The 18,814-nt window shown below is 40.8% G+C and overlaps 2 protein-coding genes across 2 annotated transcripts; both read left to right on the top strand.

The window, feature by feature from the left end:
* Positions 1-581: 581 nt before the first annotated feature.
* On the top strand, positions 582-4,483 carry matk (megakaryocyte-associated tyrosine kinase; the record flags this gene model as incomplete). The annotated part of the gene is given in 12 exon segments (XM_079574371.1): positions 582-685; positions 687-807; positions 1,400-1,493; positions 2,032-2,069; positions 2,073-2,097; positions 2,194-2,293; positions 2,370-2,435; positions 2,437-2,446; positions 2,748-2,821; positions 2,885-3,084; positions 3,277-3,356; positions 4,328-4,483. Coding segments are annotated over 12 exon segments (1,068 nt in total).
* Positions 4,484-11,699: 7,216 nt separating this feature from the next.
* Positions 11,700-14,414, top strand: rx1 (retinal homeobox gene 1; the record flags this gene model as incomplete). Its single annotated transcript, XM_079575231.1, has 3 exons — positions 11,700-11,991; positions 13,625-13,872; positions 13,947-14,414. The coding sequence occupies 3 exons, from the start codon at positions 11,700-11,702 to the stop codon at positions 14,412-14,414; spliced, it is 1,008 nt and encodes a 335-aa protein (XP_079431357.1).
* Positions 14,415-18,814: the final 4,400 nt, after the last annotated feature.

Here is an 18,814-nt window from a genome sequence, read left to right as displayed (position 1 = left end):
AATCTTGAATATTTAAAAAGTTCTGGTAATTTATCTTTTTAGGTCACACTGACCTCCATTTGTTTCAATGGAATGGGCGGGACTAAAGACAGATGCTGATTTTGAACTAGAAACCGCTGTGACTTTCTTCATACTGAACATATACACACACATTTCATTGCATATTGTTGGGGGTTGCTACATCTTTCCACTTAAACTATTTACTTGCCTTTCTATGGAGTTTGAAAATTTTATCCACATACCTACTATTACCTCACTGTCACAGGTAGGTTTCACTCACACAACCAAAGACTTTGTTTTAAACCTTTACTTGATTATTTCTGTTTCCCTCTACCAAGAAAATTATTGTTTCTCTCACTTAAGGAAATATTTTGTACACAGCATCTCTATTGAAGATTTCCTAATGTGCTGCAACATATTTTAGGAGAGTCATGGGTTTCTTTTAACTTAAGTGGAAGCATGTTTGCATTTTAAGTGTCTAACAAAAAGTAGAGTTTCAATCAACATTCATTCATCAAAAGTCACATCTAGTTTTACTACTATTAACTTTTGTATATTGTAACCATTTTGGCCATTTAAATATGGATTTCTGTCCCTTCAGCTGGTTTCATGGAAGAATCTCTGGCTCTGAAGCAGCCTGTGAGCTGCAGCCTCCTGAGGACGGCCTGTTCCTTGTGCGGGAATCTGGGGGGCTACGTCCTCTGCATCAGTGTCTCTGGAAACGTCATGCACTACCGTGTCATTTATCAGGACAAGTTGACCATTGACAACCATCACTATTTCTACAACCTCATCGACATGATCGAGGTCAGATTTAGTTTTTTTTGGTTCTATTGCTGAATTGCAGTCAAAGGAAATTGTGCTGTGGATGGACAATTATCTTAAACCCCTAGTTCTTATATTGCAGTCAAAAGTCTTTATAAGTTTATTTTCATTTTATTATGTTACTTTGCAGAAGTGTCTAGAAGAAGTAGACATTACATTAGCTATAATCCCGCCAGATTATTGTGCACTGAATCAGAACAATGCATACACACAATACACACAGAAAGACCACACATTTTTCTATCATGCTTTTGGTCTTGTTCACGGCATGGTTACATAACATTGATGTTGTTTCTCCTCTGTTCTCCAAGTGATCCTAAGGCTGCGAAGCCATAACAATGGTGTAAAAATACCAGCCTTGTCAAATGTAAAATTCATGAACACTTTTATCTGCACTTGTTGGATGCAGTGAAAGCTTTGTTGCTGAAAGACAAAGATAACCCACACATCTACTGTCGACACTGCTGAATGAAAATTTCAGTTCTTTCTTAAACTTACTTGGTTGTAGATGTCTTCAGCAATGTGCCCTCATCACCATCTCAATTGAATAAACAAGTGTCTCTTTTTGTTCCAGTTTTACTCCAAAAACAAAGGCTCCATTGCAACTCAATTATTTAAGCCTAAACCAAAAACAGGGACTGAGTCTGCAAAGTTGGAGCTTTCTAAAAGTAAGTTATTTTTCTACATCATGTTTGCAGCAACCTTTATGAATGACCACATTTATGCTCACTGACCATGTGTAGTTACACTTTCATTTGAATATAAAACAAATGGTCAGCATCAGCAGCCTCGCCGATCCAGCCCCGTTTGTAGGACCTCTGATGTGTAGGCAGGGAAGTGTAGAATTCAAAGTCAGGACATAAATGTTTTGAGGAATGTTTACCCTTTGGCAGGTTTTCGCCTTTTAATCACGGTTGACAAATTGTTTTTGTCTGTCTCATTATAACTGCTCGATTTAACAGATTTCTGCAAATGCTGAAAATGATATTGATATGAATGGTTTTATTTGGGTTAAAATTTCACTTATTATGAAAGCTGAAGATGGGTCCTAAAGCTATAGCCTGTTAAGAATATGACACAAAAAAATAGGAGGTATATACTTATTTATCACATTAATTATTATGATTATTTTTTGTAGCTTTAGGCCTTTTGATAGGATGTAATTTACTGTTTTTCTTCAGTGACTTTACGTTTTGTTCTTTACAGCTGGATGGCTACTGGACATTGCCAAACTCACTCTGGGTTAGATTATTGGAGAAGGGGAGTTTGGTGGTGAGTGTTTTAGCCTGTTGTTGTTGTTATTATCATTGTACATTTTATTTCAGTCCAACTGAACTCAGTAAAGTATCTGTTGTTCTTTAATTCAAGCGGTTTATGCAGGACACTATATAGACCAGAAGGTGGCAGTAAAGACCATTAAATGTGATGTGACAGCTCAGGCCTTTCTGCGCAAGACCACTGTCATGAGTCCCTTATAAGTTATTTTACTGATCACTATTGATCATAAGGGGGAAATTACATAAAAACAAAACATTATATTTCAGCAAGCTCCAGCACAAAAACTTGGTTCGTTTGTTAGGAGTTATCTTGGACAAAGGACTGAGAATTGTTCATGGAAAAGGTAATATTCATTCATTTTCATCAACTCCAACTCCAAAAATGTAACTTGTGCTAAATATGTTTTTCCCCAGTGCAGTAATTATCTATAGACCAAACTGCTGAGACTTATTTTGTTTTATTTTCAGATAAATGTTCAAATATACATGTCACACTCTTACTGTTAGTTCTTGACAAAGTTCACAGTCTGAAAGTGCAGGTTCAAGGAGTCAGAAGCATAAACGTACAAATCAACATTTAGTAGCACCTGCATTATGATCTCAATGAAAACCGTTATTTTCACATCATGCTTGTATTTGTTGCAGGGAAATCTTGTAAACCTCCTAGGATCTAGAGGGCGGACCATTGTGCGCGTTGGCCAGCTGCTGCAGTATGCACTGTGAGTACAAGGACAGCACCGAGGGAGGGCCATCCTGCTGAATAATGAACCTGTTTGATGCAGTGACGTGTGCGAGGGGATGGAGTATTTGGAGTCAGAGAAGCTGGTCCACAGGGATTTGGCTGCTTGTAATGTTCTGGTTTTTGACAACAATGTGGCCAAGGTCAGTGACTTTGGCCTGACTAAGCTGGGCTCAAAGACATCGGATAATGCCAGGATGCCCATCAAATGGACTGCACCTGAAGCCCTCAAAAACGGGGTTTGTCAATTTACGACTTATTTTACAAATGTGTACATGTACACTTTTGTGTTTCAAAAAGTTTACAATTAAAAATACACTTCGACCTACACCTGTCCAGTCACAGTATACTCTTCTTTAACCCCTGATTATGTTGGTTTGACTGTAAAAAAAAAATAATGTATAAAAGCTATTTATTATTTTTTTCTAATTGCAGACATCTTCTACCAAATCAGATGTTATGTCATTCTTCTTTGGGAGATTTTCTCATATGGTCGTCAGCCGTACCGTAAGCTAGTATGTCGTTCGTCCTTGTATGAAATTGAAGGCGTTTCACTGCTTAAGAGGCCAAGTCAATAGTGCAGGAAAAGTCTCAACCTAATTATGTAACTCTGTTAGTTAGTGTCAGTGAGGATACACTGCCAAAGCTTACAGATTAGATGTGCCACTTACGCCTCCTCTCTTGATCGACTACGTCTGATCAGGAAACGACACAAAGTCAAAGGTGATGATGTACATCACAGAACTTGGCATATTGAAGAGAAATAAGGGTTGTACAACCCTTGTAAAAAGGTATAGTTTGGGGCTTAACTCATCTAGTCGCTCTAGTTGTGCCCCCGTTGCTCCCAGTTTTAATCTCATTATGGGAACTGGTTAGTGCCTGCAGGAGGATCAATGTGCTTTTAAGAAATCCACAAATCATTCCTTGAATCCCACTGCTGCTGTTGCTAATTACATCTAATCTACACAATAATGTGTGGTTGAGTTCATTTTGACCTTGTAAATTTTGAACTGGTAAGGTGTTATCTCCTGGCAAACAGAAGAGCAGACACGGTATTAAGCTCAGCTTGTGACTAATATGATTAAATTGTGAACATGTCCTGGTTTTGTTTTTAAGGTTAATGTTAGGTTAAGATAAATGTCCTCTGCATTTGACCCATTGACTCCTTCGATGCCACTGGGGCAACTCGTAGGGAGCCGTCTCCAGATGTGGAGCCAGGTGAATTGTACATCTTTTAGTTGTAGGGGAAACCGGAGCACGGTTATGCAAACTCCACACGGAAAAGCTGGCGATCATATACAGGATCTTCTAGCTGTGAAGCACGAGTGCTAACCGCTGCGCCACCATGCTGCCCAAGAACAAGGATAATAATTTATATTATTCATTATTATTAATGATATTGATTAAATCTAGACCTTGTTTGCGTTATCATAACACACATTAAAATGTTTTGTTTCCTGATTTCTTGTGTTGCACTTGGCTGTAGACTGTGACTGAGGTGAAGGAGATGGTAGAGGCTGGTTATTGTATGGAGGCTCCAGAAGACTGTCCTGCTGAGCTCTACTCTATCATGAGGGTGTGCTGGGAGCGGGAGCCACGACGTAGACCCACCTTCCACAAACTGGAGAGAGAGATACAGTGAGTAAACTCTGTGGGGAGCCTGCCCTTCTGCCTGTATGAAGTGGGAACAAGTGCACTGATGTGCATGTCACCGTAGCAGGTTCAGACTCAGTCGTAAAAATGTTTTTGAGTCTTTATTGTTATAGTAACCTGGCAAGAGCCAGACTGATATAACAATACCAATAACATTAGCACTGATTTAAATCTGAGCTTATATTGTTCGGAAGACAATGCAACTTTGGAGCAGCATTTGCTTCTAATTGGATCAAACACACAGTAACTCCATTAAATCATTAGTTTTGAGAAATGTGTGTGTGTGTTTGTAAAGTAGGCAGCAGCACCTCGTGTTTTTCCGTCATCGCCGCCTTGTTAATTATTGTGTCCTTTTCTCCAAACCATTTTTGGCTCGGACTCCAACAGAAGGCTGTTTGAACATCCATCCGTGTTCTTCAGCTTTATCTAAATTTATCTGAGGGCTGAGTTTTGGAGGCAGGAGTTTGAACAAAAAGGCCCAGACTTCCCTATCCCTCCAGCTCTCCTGGGGGGACACAGAGCCAGGCCAGCTTTGAGACAAAGTCCCCCCAGCGTGTCCTCAGTCTTCCCCCCAGTCATTTCTATCACATATTTGACAACAGAAATAACGTTTATTCAGTGTATAACCGTTCTGCCATGATACATATACCCATCATTTTAATGGTCCTTGATTTTTTTAATTTTTAATACAGAGACTTTTTGTGCCTACTGCATCAGATTAAGATACAGTGCAACATGTGTTAAACAACTGAATTATGTATTGGTGTGTTGACAGTAGCTTTTGAATCATTGTAAATATGACTGTAAATAAATGAATGGGTGATGAAATCCCCGGCTCTTCAGTAAAATGTACTTACGGATGAGCCTTCAGCGTTGCCATCTCGACAGGAAATGACAGATGTTATTAAATGTACATGTGTGTAAGCCTGGTGTTTGTCGTGTCTTGGGACATGGACCAAAATTAAGGCTTGATCCTTTTCAAAACATGGAAAGGTCCCTGTCAATTTGCTCAATCTGCCGTGATTTCCTTAAGCTCTCTGGGGCGAGCTGGACAAGTTCAATAAGGATTGGAAAAAAAGCAAGCTTGAAATAAGGGAGAAATTTGTTACAGTCTAACCACATTTTACTGATTGAATATCAATAATAGTAAATGAACGGCTGAATGTTCAAGGCATTATATGACTTAAGAAAATAAAAAAAAGAAGGAAAATTATGATAATATGATAACTTATTAAGTGTAAAATAATTTACATGTTACAGGCATAGTGGATCCTGAATCTAGAGCTTTTATTTTACACAAGAATATGAGACATCTTTCCTCTCACGAGGAGGTTGCCCCTTCATCCATCCCGTCTAATCCATTTTAAAAAATCTCACTACTCTAATTGTCTAAACTGCTTTTTTCATCTGTTTTCCTACGCACCATTCTTTAATTTAAGGAGCAATTTGGATTTAGGCCTATTTATTATGTATACCTTGTTGGGACTCTCACCTGTATTTTCTTGGGAATGATGTTTGTCGCATGGGCTGGAGTGCTCTCATCTGGCATCACCTGGGCCAATTTACCATCTTTGTTTAGTCCTACAAAATATGGCAGGCAAATGAAGTTAAAGTTATAATGAAGTTAAAACTGAAGGTTGGGCCAGGCTTAATTACAGGCCAGTGCGCACTTGGGCAGGCACATAAATGTTGCCTGATGGAAACCTGCACAACACATTTTGGGTAACACATGTGAAGCGCCTCTGCGAGGCTATCCCTGGTCGATGAGAGAATAAACCCTGGTGCAGGTTGGGAGGAGCAGCTGTGCCTCATGTGTTTGTCTTTGGGTTTTGAAACAATCCTTTGGCTGCCACCCGGCACTTCTCCCTCTCCCTTCTCATTTGTAAAAAGGCACATGAGTACAGGAGTAGCTTATGTGCAAAGATAGGTGTCTGTCTCTCTTTGAGTAACTGTTTAAAATAAGAACCAAAACGCAGCCTTGTTTTTCATTTGAAAAAATGACACCAGTAAGTCCTTAAGGGAAAAAAAATAGTTTGTTCCATTGCCAATTTTTCTTTTAAGGCCTGTAACATATTTTGTATGCATCTGGTTTGAGCCTTCTTGAAGAGTTCTGACCTGTCAGGTGTTGTGGCTGCATTAGGCCATCCAAAATAAAATGGTAAATGGTCTCAACTTATATAGCGCTTTTCCACCTACATTAGGCACTCAAAGCGCTTTACAGCAAGGATCCACTCACCCATTCACTCTCTCATTCATACACCAATGTACGCAGACACTGGGGGCAATGTGGGTGAAGTGTCTTGCCCAAGGACACAACGACAGTGTACACCTTCAGGAGGTGGGATTCGAACCCCCGACCTTCCGATCATGAGACGACCTGCTCTACCATCTGCGCCACTGTCGCAGATGGTATTAATACACAAAAAGTCTCTGTATTAATAAGACAAAGCAGTAGCTTTGGGAGCCAGTATACGTTTTTCTGAGACATCTATTATCATCTCAGTAGCCTCTAATACTTTAGTCTAGTCACTGGTATTCAACAGAACGTTTGCTTCAAATATTTGGTCTATTATGGTTAAACTATTTTGGAAAGTCTGACATTAGAGTTAGTGTCAATATACAGTTAACAATATGCCAAGAAACATAAACAACCAGATAATGATCTTGTTAATTTCTTTTCCCCCTAATTTGAATACTAAATACAAGAAAAAATGTGACAAATCACATTTTTTCTTGTCTCTTTCCTTCCTTCTTTCCTCCTCTGGCTAAGCTCACAGTGCCGTTTACACATTAGCAGTTCTTGCTTCTAATGGGATCAGAGGGACTTACATTGTCATCTGATCAAACTAAGCAGCTTGAAAACAGCCAATTGCTGCTGAACTTGGAAGATAAAGTAAAAATGGACAAAAGCTAACAATCATTAACAATTGAATTAACAAAGTGACACAGTAGCGCAGTGGTCAGCCCTCGTGCTTCACAGCTAAAAGGTCCTGGGTTCGATTCCCACCTGGACGGGGCCTTTCTGTGTGGAGTTTGTATCCGCTTTTAACCTACCACTAAAAACATGTGCAATAGGTGAATCCTCGAGCCAGGTGATTCTGACCTCTAGCCTGGCTCCACATCCGGAGGTGGGTCCCCGGGCGCGGTTTTGCCTCATTGTCCCAGTGGCGTCCAAGGATGGATCAAATGCAGAGAACAAATTTAGTTGTACAGTTGTTGTAGAATGACAAACAAAGCACCATAACCTTAACCCAAGAACCCAAGAAGTCAGTTACTGAATTAAAAGTAATATCTTTATTCCAACATATCATTATATAATTTAATTGTATGTTTGTTTATCATCTTAGTTAGATCTAGTTCATAGTTCTATCATCTTCATTATTGTGTCTATGTGTATTTTGTATAGCCTATATTAAGAGTTTAAGCGAATTTTACAACATCTATTTTTATTCCTGTATGTTGTGAATGCCAGTGTCTTGTTATAACACTACTTTGTTATTTTTGTGGTTTAATTTATTGATTTTTTTAAAGCCACACAGCGTAACACAGCACCCAGTAAATGGAATGAAATTATTTTACGAAAACACATAATAAATGAGCAAATGTGCCCTGGCTGTGAATGGTTCATCCCTCCTCATAACATTTTCTGTGTCGAGCTGATCATTAGGAGCGTGTTTTTTGTGGGGTTTTTTACTTTGTTTTTATTGCTGGTCGCAGGATAATCCAAAATGTTAGTCAGTGTGCCTTTGACATGGGCATAAAATAATAATAATAATAATAACAGTAGATGAAGAAAATGAATTGTTGTAGGTGTTATAGCACGTGCTAATTATCCAGACCGGTCTACAGAGGGCTTTTTGGATTTACAACAAGAAAAGAAGAGCCACATTATATACACTAGCAAGTTAAAAACTCTGACCAGATTTCAATTTCATTTTCTAAGATCTTTGTTAATGATGTTAATTAGTCTGCAGTGTTTGCTTGCGAGGAGTGAATCTAAATGCACTTGCACCATCAGTTATCAGGCCTGGTGAATTCTGTGAGCGTCCAAGCTGAGTTTTTTAAGGGTCAACCATAATAGCTGAAACTATATTAATTATTTGAATTGAAGATTGAGATTGATCAATATTTGGAAAAATATTGGGATTATTTTGTCTGATCACCCAGCCCTAGTCCCTCTTTGAGGTTGACTCCATTACATACTGTGGTTGTGTCTATGAGCAAGAGACCTCACTTCATACGTGTTAGACAGGACAGCTTACTCCAATCGAGTGTGACTGAGTGAAGTGAAATAATTAATGCCTTATTGTCAGTTTTCTGATAAGCATTACAATTGCATTTAGATCATAATAATAACTTACTCTCATATTGTACTTGACAAGCCTGTATTGTGCTACATTGTAGTCGTTATTCATTCACTTCATACTTGGTGGTGATAAGCTATTATTGTAGCCACAGCCGCCCTGAGGTGGACTGACGAAAGCGAGGCCCCTTTAACCTGCAACATCCACTCACTCACAGACTAATTTCACAAGATGGGTGAAGTGTCTTGCCCAAGGATACAATAGCCGGGATTCAAACTGCCAACCTCTCGGTTATAGGACGACCCCTCCATATGAGCCACTATTGCTGATTTACAGATTGAAGTTCAGTTCATAGAACACCAACAGGTTGAGAAGGATTTACACTTGGGCAGGGCAACATGGCAGAAGGAGCCTGGAGCTCATTATTATATTGCCTCAGCTTGAGCTGCATAGACGTACATGTAAAGATGCATTTTTGTCCACATTGAGGCCCATGATGCTGTATCGAGACTTTTCTGGAACCCTTTGTCTAAACAACAATACATTTATGAAAGCATGTCTTATCTGTGCTTCTATAGGCTGACCTCCTCCTGTGGGCATGAATAAAAGCAGCATTTAAAACAATAACTTGGCGAAAACCAGCTGCCAATCACTCTTAAAGGGGAAGGATTCCAGTTAATAACCCGCTCCTAATCCCCTCGTTTTGCCCGCTATCAGTGCACCTCTCCCTCTCCTTCTCACTCCTCTTTCACTCTCTGCACTCAGAGTGTTACGGGCTGAAGTCGGCTGTACAAAGCCCCTTGGACTGTTCCTGATGGACTTTTTCTGTTGAGATTTACAACTCATGCTACTGCTTTTGGGGAAATGCAGTCAATGGAAACTAAATGTTAGTGGATGAAAGAAGTGTGGACCATTCAACTGGAACTTTGAGCAGTTTAACTTGGGACACTGTTCACTGGTATGTTCTAATCTAATTTCACAAACTTTTAGCTTTAGAAATTAAGTTAATTGAGTGTACACGTTTTAGTTTACTTTTAATAACTAACTTTTTCAGTAGAGCAGAGAAATGTCTTTAAGTTTAAAATTGATAAGAAAAAAAGTTTAGGATCACAGTTTCTATTAATGTGAACAATGAGGCGAGGGGCAGATGAAATAATCTCCAAAAGGCATGAAGTTACAGATGAGACATTCCCATAACATTAAAAAAACAGTTTTATCTTAATTATTTGAAAAAAAAAAAAGAAAAAAAAAATGAAAGGAACAAATTCCCTGCAGAGTTAATATCATTCTTGGTCATAGTTTGAGGGATTCTTGCACTTTATTCCAAGAAGTCGTCTTTCAGAGCTGAGAGATTTCTGGGCTGCTCTTTGGTGGATTATCCCCAAATTATCAATGAAGCATAGGTCAAGAGACTGGAGGCCACGGCAAAACCTCCAGACGACACCTACAGAGGGGCAATGTAGAGACAATCATCTTGTTTTCAAGGGGATCCTCAGAATCACATTCAAAGAAAAGCAAACAGAAAACAGCAGACACACAAAATCAAATTAAACAGCCCTCGCACAGACATATCAGCTCTCAATATTCACCTCCCCACCCATCACAAGAGATATTTGACTTTATACAAAAGAAATTTAAGTTGTCATTTAGAAAGGTTTAGATACATTTTAGACTCATAACCAGCCTCAGGTCAAACATTTTAAGAGGTGGTACTTTTGAAAACCAGGGGTGTAATACATTGCATAACATTACACAATACATTAAATAGTGTAACACTTTACATCAGAATTAAAACTGTAAAAGTGAACACATCAACTCAATAAAGGGTGTATATAATATATACAGAATATATATTTACATATACACACACACACACACATACTCATAATACTTACGGAGAGGTAGAAACAAAGAGAAGTTTTAACAGAACTGTTTGTAACAATGTAAAAGACGTGAAGGAGCGAATGGATTCGGTTGCTCCAGCCAGGAGTGGCCAAAACACAGAAAGTGTATTTCTATTAACTCCAGGGACAATGAAGACGATCTGATCATTGTGACGTAAGCTATATTGTGAATGGCAAGGCATTGGATATTGTAGTTTTTGGGTCTTTAAAGTAAATGCATTTAAAAATAAGCACTTTATGTCAGTCCTGCGCCCCAATACAACCGCAGAGGATGATCGATTCACCCCCATGCTGAAGTTGGTCAGAAGTGCTTTCCATGAGATTCTGTGCCTCTTCTTCTCCAAACTGACCCTTTACTGACCTTCTATTTTATACTCTGTTATGTGTCTCTAAAATGCATGAGGCTTATCTAAATGTTATTCCCTTAATTCTTTTCATGCCGCAATATCACTTTTTGGTCGGAGTGAGCAAAGAAGATTTGTTTGGAGAAGAAGGGACACATATTTTCATCTCAAAGAACATGTGTGTAGCTGTTAAGCTTGGTGATAGATCGATTATCCTTTGGGGTTGTATTGCAGCCCGGGGTCCAGGGAACATTTATTGGGCAGACTGAAAAACTAATTAGTTTAAATTCCAACTTATTCTGGAAGAAAACATAATAGCGTCTGTGAAAAAGCAGAAGTTGGAAGCAAATAGCCTCTACAGATGGGTAACAATCCTAAATGGGTAAAGACACACAAAAAAATCCACCTCAAGAGGTGCATTATTTTGCCAAACTGATATCAGTTTTGAGTGTTGCCCTGCTCACATCAGACTCTCTAGCTCCCTGACTGAGCAGTGGATAAGCAGGTTAACAGGTAGGCTACATAAGTACACTTTGTGGAGTCACTATACTTACATTGAAGCTCACATATGAGCTTAAAAGTTCATATGTGACACTTTTAAGACGATTTCATTCACACTTTTCTGCCCTCCAGACCTCACAGTAGACGCCTGGATGCATTTGTCACTGGACAACATGAGCATGGTGGACGACAGCTGTCTCTCGCCCAGTAACTACCACGACATGGGGAAGAGCGGAGGCAGTGGACATGTACACAGCATTGATGTCATACTGGGCTTCAGCAAAGACCCCGATGGCATGCTCAGTCCCATTGGGGGCTCGGGACCGCACCACGTGGATATGAAGAGTCTGGAGTCCAAACCACAGGAGCATCTGCCTCACCCCACATACAGCGGTCACCTGTCGGCTCTGGGGAATGGCAACTCAGAACAGCAACATTACAGCGGTACGTTCACAACCCAAAACAGACATAAAAGGCCCCTGAACTCTGTGAGACTGTCTAAGGTCCAGTTCACTCAAACGGAAACATGTATATCTACTTTAATGCATCTGATTTGATGCTAGGAGGTTTTTTAATAGTTTCCAAATCAGTGTTACATCCTGTTGCATGTAGCTTTAGCTGAGAACAGTGTGGGCTTAGATGGAGAGATAAAATCACAGAACAAGATGGTGTAGTGGCTTATGCCCAATCCCATCCCCTGGTGGAATTCCCTTAATCTGTATAGATGAGATTGCATAGTCTTCATTCTGTTGTTATTGTTATCGGCGTGTCTCACAGACAAATTTATAACATTTAATCCGGAATTATTTTGGCATTGACTACACTACACGATCTAGCAGGTGGTTGATGACTTTAGAGCAGTGTTTTTCAACCTTTTTTGAGCCAAGGCACATTTTTTTTCATTGAAAAAATCACGATGCACACCACCTGCAGAAAATATTTAAAAATGTAACCCTGTAGCCTATATTCAGTCGTTCATCAAAGTGTCTTGAATAGGAACACCGTATAGTCTCGCTAGCCACAGTGCTACAGTCACCGCAACCTGCCGAATCCATGAATCACTAATTCTCAAAGAGTTTTCAAAGAAATTAGCAACCTAATATGGAGTATTTATTACATGGGTTCTCTACTCTAGACAGCACTGACACTCGAAAACGGTACATTATTTGCGGATAATAATTAATTGGTTTAAAAAAAAACAACTAGGTGAAATTGGATAATTTCCCAAGGCACACCAGACAATATCTCACGGCACACTAGTGTGCCACAGGACAGTGGTTGAAAAACACTGCTTTAGAGAAACCAAAATGAGTGAAAGCAGAGCACTATTCGATGAAGGTCTGAGTGTATGTATCCATTTGTCTTCAGTTGGATGCTCATCACGATGACATCAGCGCTCTTTTGTGTGGGACTATCCTGTGAAGTTAGCCCAGTTCCCCTTCAGTGAGCAGCTCCTGTATGACGCCCGTCCCTCAGAGATGCTGTGCTCATGAACAGTGGGCCGCCTCAGTCTGGTGCCTGTGATGGGCTGACAGGCTGAAGCCTGGGCACTGAACCAGACCTGACCTCTGGCTTTGTAGGAGCATGGCCTTTGTCATGCCTCCTTAATGAGAGGTAGATAAACGAGGCGCGAGTGGCTCTGCACCTCAGCATCGCTGTGTGCTTTAGAAAACAGTGACCCTGGCTTTGTCCCTCATAACACACCACAATGAAGTCCAAAAAAGGGTCTCTTTAGTTTATGTTAACATGATGTAGAAAACAACCTCAAGACATTGTGTCAGAAATCTATCTGTCATTCTGAATAGGATCAATCTATTACCGCTATCAAACTGTGTGCAAACTCTACTAAACACCCAACAAAAGCTGCTGTCATTGGTTGTCCTCTTTGACTGACTAATTGAGTAACCATACAACAAATAGTCAGGGAAGAGAACATTTGCTTTTACCCTTGTTAAACTTAGCATTGTCACCTACTGCACTGATTTTATTGTTGCTCTTCATCAGAAAACATCATCGCTAGGTTTTATTGTATAATAACAAAACAAAAATAATAATACCTGCCTTATTTCCTGAACAGAAATATTTACGAGCAAGTGTAATGACGAGTTAGATGAACAGAGGAAGAGTGTGGAGAGTGATAAAGGAAAATATCCGGACTCCTGTAAAGACGACCAACTCAAGAAGAAGCATCGGCGCAACCGCACCACGTTCACTACATACCAGCTCCACGAGCTGGAGCGGGCCTTTGAGAAGTCCCACTACCCAGATGTGTACAGCCGAGAAGAGCTGGCCATGAAAGTCAATCTCCCAGAAGTGCGTGTTCAGGCAAGTGTCACATCACCAGGGTCAGCAGCAGCTTGATAACATATGTCTATCTAATAGTAAATGCATCTCTCCAGGTGTGGTTTCAGAATCGCAGGGCAAAATGGCGCAGACAAGAGAAAATGGATGCCAGTACCATGAAGCTTCATGACCCCCCTATGCTGTCCCTAAATCGTCCTGCACCTGTGCACACAAGTATGGGCTCAATGACCAACTCTCTTCCCCTGGACCCATGGCTGACCTCTCCACTGTCCAGTGCCACACCAGTGCACAGCATACCAGGATTCATGGGTCCACCACAAAGTCTCCAGCCCAGCTATCCCAGCCACAGCTTTCTTAACTCTACCCCACACTCTACTCACCCTCACCCATCTATGGGCCAAGGGATGCAGAGCATGGCTCCGCCCCCTTATCAATGTCCCGCTCCATACCCAGACAAATACCCACTGGAGGATGTAGACCAGCGCAGCTCTAGCATTGCTGCTTTGAGAATGAAAGCAAAGGAGCACATTCATTTCATGGACAAGACCTGGCTACCCATGTGATTTACCAGCATGGTGACTAAAGGTGATTGGCAGCTGGAAAAAGAAACGATCACTGTTTCTTTAGCTTTTTTTGATGAACCATTAAGACAATATTGAAACAATACTGTCATACATGGAGATATTAATATTACAATACACAATTTTGTGCATTATTCATTCACTCAATGGTGTTAAGCTATGTTTGTAGCCACAGCTGCTCGGGGAAGACTGACAGAAGCAAAGCTGCCAATCTGCACCATCGACCCCTTTGTCCACTACCAACTACTGTCACACCATTCACCTGGGCAACCTGGCCCAACCTCGCATAGCTTCCGACCTGGCGGGATTAAGCATAGAGTTTTAACTGCACTACACAAAAAAGTGAAATGAAGTAAGAGAACAGTGAATGATGTAAGGCTTTTTGCTTGAGTGATGCTGGAGATGATAGACCTGCTGGCAGTTTGGGGCTGGGTGCTGTGTGGACCTGCTGAGCCACAGAATAGGTCCTATACATAATCTGCTCCCCATATTGTTTACTCTTTGTTCAGCACAATTGATCCAAGTGTATCCCCTTTGTGTAGGAAACGGTGTCAAGTGGCACTAACTAGGCCTTGTAACATGTCACATACAATTCTTTACACCTGTTAATGTTGCCCATCGGTTTTTCAGATTACGCAACATGTCCAAATGCTTTATTCTGGAAGACAAAGCCAGTTGTTTTCAAACAAAGTGCAATTCAATGCCATGTTTTATACTTTTGGGGTAAAGGGTATGCTAACAACTACAACTTGTCTGGACCTGCACACAATAGTAAAAAGTGAGTCACTGACCGTCAAGGCTTAAAATATAATGGGGAAAAACAGCTGCTTACTTGATGCTTAGACTGCAGCTGACCATGACAGGGTCCAACATTGTACGTTTGCAACTCTGTGGGTCGATACAGTCGTGACACTGTGGACCAAGAATAAGCCAAAGTTTAGATAATAGTTTGAATGCACATTTTAGGCTTATTTTGATGAGAAAATGTACAAATGTTTTTGTGTCTTTTATTATCTTTTTGTAAAATTGGTTTCTGGCTGTACAAAATGTTGTCATAAAAATAAATATAGTTTGTTAGTACATGCTTCTTTTACTTCCTACACTTTCAGAGTTGTGGTTCCCGTAAAACCGCACTATTTTAACTCAGCAAGAACAGAGCACCCAGATTATTACAGTAATCGTTGTCATCTGACAAAAGCAGAGACACATATTCCAACTTTTCAACTAATGTGTCTCACTCCCCGTCACACAGTCTCCCACCCCTCCCCTTCTTCTTCCTCAGAGCTTGGGCTTCCATGGCAGTGTGCCAGCCTGTTAGGAAGATGAGACTCCAATCAATCAGAGCTTTCCAGGGGGGGACTCTCACCAACAGACCCCCGCTCCCTAATTGGTCCTAGGCAGACTGACCGGCTGACCGGCCGCACGGCCACTGAAACACATGTTCACACAGGACCAGGGCTTACACATTTAAATGAATCAAATGAAAAGCAAAATGTATACATTGAATAAGCAGCTACAATAGAATTTAAGTAACCGAAAGGAGAGTAAGAATTAGTAAATAAAACAAATGGATAAATATTCACTTAGTGCTTGATATTATTTATTAACTGGATTAAAACTGATAAAGCAGTGTAAATGAAAAAGTGTGGGGATGAATGGCTACTCATCAGAGTTAATGATGTGGAAAATCCCCCAATTAGTACGTTTTCCTGTGTTGCACGATGAGTTCAGAGGGGAGGCTCTGACAGCCCAGGGATTAGGAGCAGAGCCGGGACGAGCAAAGACTAAAGAGACACAAACTAACTGCTGGACATTTAGGCACCAAGTCAGGGCTAAGGCCACAATCGGGGCATGCGTTTAACTAACAAAGAGAGACATAGGTTAAAATGCCAAATCAAATTAGCAAGAAAAAAAAAATGGTTTCAACTTTTCTATTCTAATGTTAATTAATACACTTGAAAACTGGTAAATAAAGTGTCTCTTGTTTTAATGCTGTAAAGATCGTGTCTAAAAGTGTCTGGCAATCTAAGGCTCATCGACCCTGTTTGACATGTGCTTATTTGACAACCTAATCCAAAGAGGCATGGACATCTGGATCACAGAGACAAATCAATATTTTACAAACGCACAAGTGTAAAAGGCTAAATACCACATAATAACACAGATGTCTTATTGGGACAGGGTGTGTGTAGTAAATTATGAAACAGGAAACATATTGAGCTTGTGCAAGACTGTAACTCTTTACATTTTTATAAATGAATGCCATTTTTAATAAACTTAATTCAAATCAAGTTTTACAAAACCAGTGCTCAGTTATGGGGTCCACCAAAAGAAGACCTATAGACACTATGAGGGGGTGCTTTTTTTTCTCATTAACCGTTCCTGTCAGCTGACTATTAGGAAATACAGCAAGAATTACAAGACACAATTCTTCCCCAGTCTGATTGATGGGGAAGAATTACAGCTACAACACCAGCCTCACCTCAATTCTAAACTGTCTTGCTCCAATAAAAACCCGGACAGTCACATTTACCCGCTCTGCCCCCTGGTTTACAAACGAGCTGAGACGGATGAAGAGGTCTGGCCGTGTCCTGGAGCGTGCCTGCAAAACATCTGGCCTGACGGTGCATAAGTTGGCCTACCGGGAACATCGTAGGGCTTATGCCAAAGCACTCTCCAAGGCTAGGTCAGAACACTACTCACAACCCAGGTAACTCCAAAAAACTGTTCTCCACAATAAATCACATCCTCAAACCACAGGTCTCATCATTCTACGGTCACACAGATACAAATTGCAACCAGTTTCTTGATTTTTTCACTTCAAAAATTAACAATATCCGTTTCTCATTCCCACTTCTCAATAGCACCTCAATAGACCTGCCCGAAACACCCATCGCATAAACTCTATCACAATTCTACCTCACAACGCAGCAGGAGGTCGAGAACATCATCCGTAAATCCAAACCATCCACTTGCCGCCTTGACCCCCTCCCATCTCCTCTGCTTAAAACTCACAACAACTCCATCAGTCCCCTCATAACCAAAATAATAAACCTGTCTGTAGAAACAGGCCATGTTCCCACCTCCCTCAAAACTGCTCTCATCAAACCCCTCCTCAAAAAACCCACCTTGGACCCTATACCCCTGTCAAATTACAGACCAATTTCAAATCTCCCATTCATTTCCAAACTCCTCGGTTTCCGTCCCCTCCACAGCACAGAAACAGCTCTCATCAGAGTCACCAGCGACCTGCTGATGGCAACTGACTCCGGTTCCACATCCTTCCTCATTCTTCTCGACCTCTCTGCTGCGTTTGACACTGTAGACCACCACATCCTCCTGCACCGGCTTCAACACTACACAGGTCTTTCTGGTACTGCCCTTCAATGGTTTCACTCCTACCTCACTGACAGAACCGAGTATGTAGCTCTGGGGACGCAAAATCCAGACCCCACACTGTCACCTGCGGGGTCCCCCAGGGGTCCGTACTCGGTCCAACCCTCTTCACCATTTACATGCTTCCCCTGAGTCGTGTCGTCAGCAAGCATGGAATTAATTTCCACTGCTATGCTGACGACACACAACTCTACCTCAGTGTCGCTCCCCCTCTGTCACGGCTGCCCACCTCAGCTCCTGCCTGGAGGAGATAGAGGCGTGGATGAGTCAAAACTTCCTGCAGCTAAACGGCTCTAAAACAGCGGCCATTTAAACTGGAACCTCTCATCAACTCTGCTCCTCTCCAATTACCACTGTTTCATTCTTTGGACACACCATTCCCCTCTCTCCCTATGTCACTAACCTAGGGGTTACATTTGACCCCCACCTTTCCTTTGACAATCATGTCACCTCCATCTGCAAAACTGCATTCTTTCACCTCAACCAGGACCCGGTCAGGCCAACAGCACCGTCTGGTTATGCCCAGGACACGGCTGCCTGTGGAACACCCTCCCAGACCACCTCAGGGCCCCACAGACGGTGGACGCATTTAAAAAAGGACTTAAAACCCACCTTTTTACAGAAGCTTATTTTAACAGCTAATGCTTTGGTTTTTTAGTCCTGTCTTTAATATATGTTGTGTTGTATTTTATAATGTTTTGTTTTTAACTATGCTGTCCACTGTAGCACTTTGAGATTTGGCGTCAAATATAAAGTGCATTACAAATAAAATGTATTATTATTATTATTATTATTATTATTTATTTTTTTCTGTTTTACCTTCAAACTGATTGTACATTACCTTAATAGTAAAACATATACATATTTAAAAGTATTTGGGGGAAGTATTTTAATATTACAATACTATTATTAAAATATGAATATGCTTGAGTTGCTCAAACTTAAGCGTCCTTCTGAGGTTGGAGAAGGACGTTTGAGTTTGTATC

The sequence above is a fragment of the Gobius niger genome (assembly GCF_951799975.1).
Source record: "Gobius niger genome assembly, chromosome: 17".
Classification (NCBI taxonomy): domain Eukaryota; kingdom Metazoa; phylum Chordata; class Actinopteri; order Gobiiformes; family Gobiidae; genus Gobius; species Gobius niger.
This window is presented reverse-complemented; position numbering and strand designations above follow the sequence as displayed.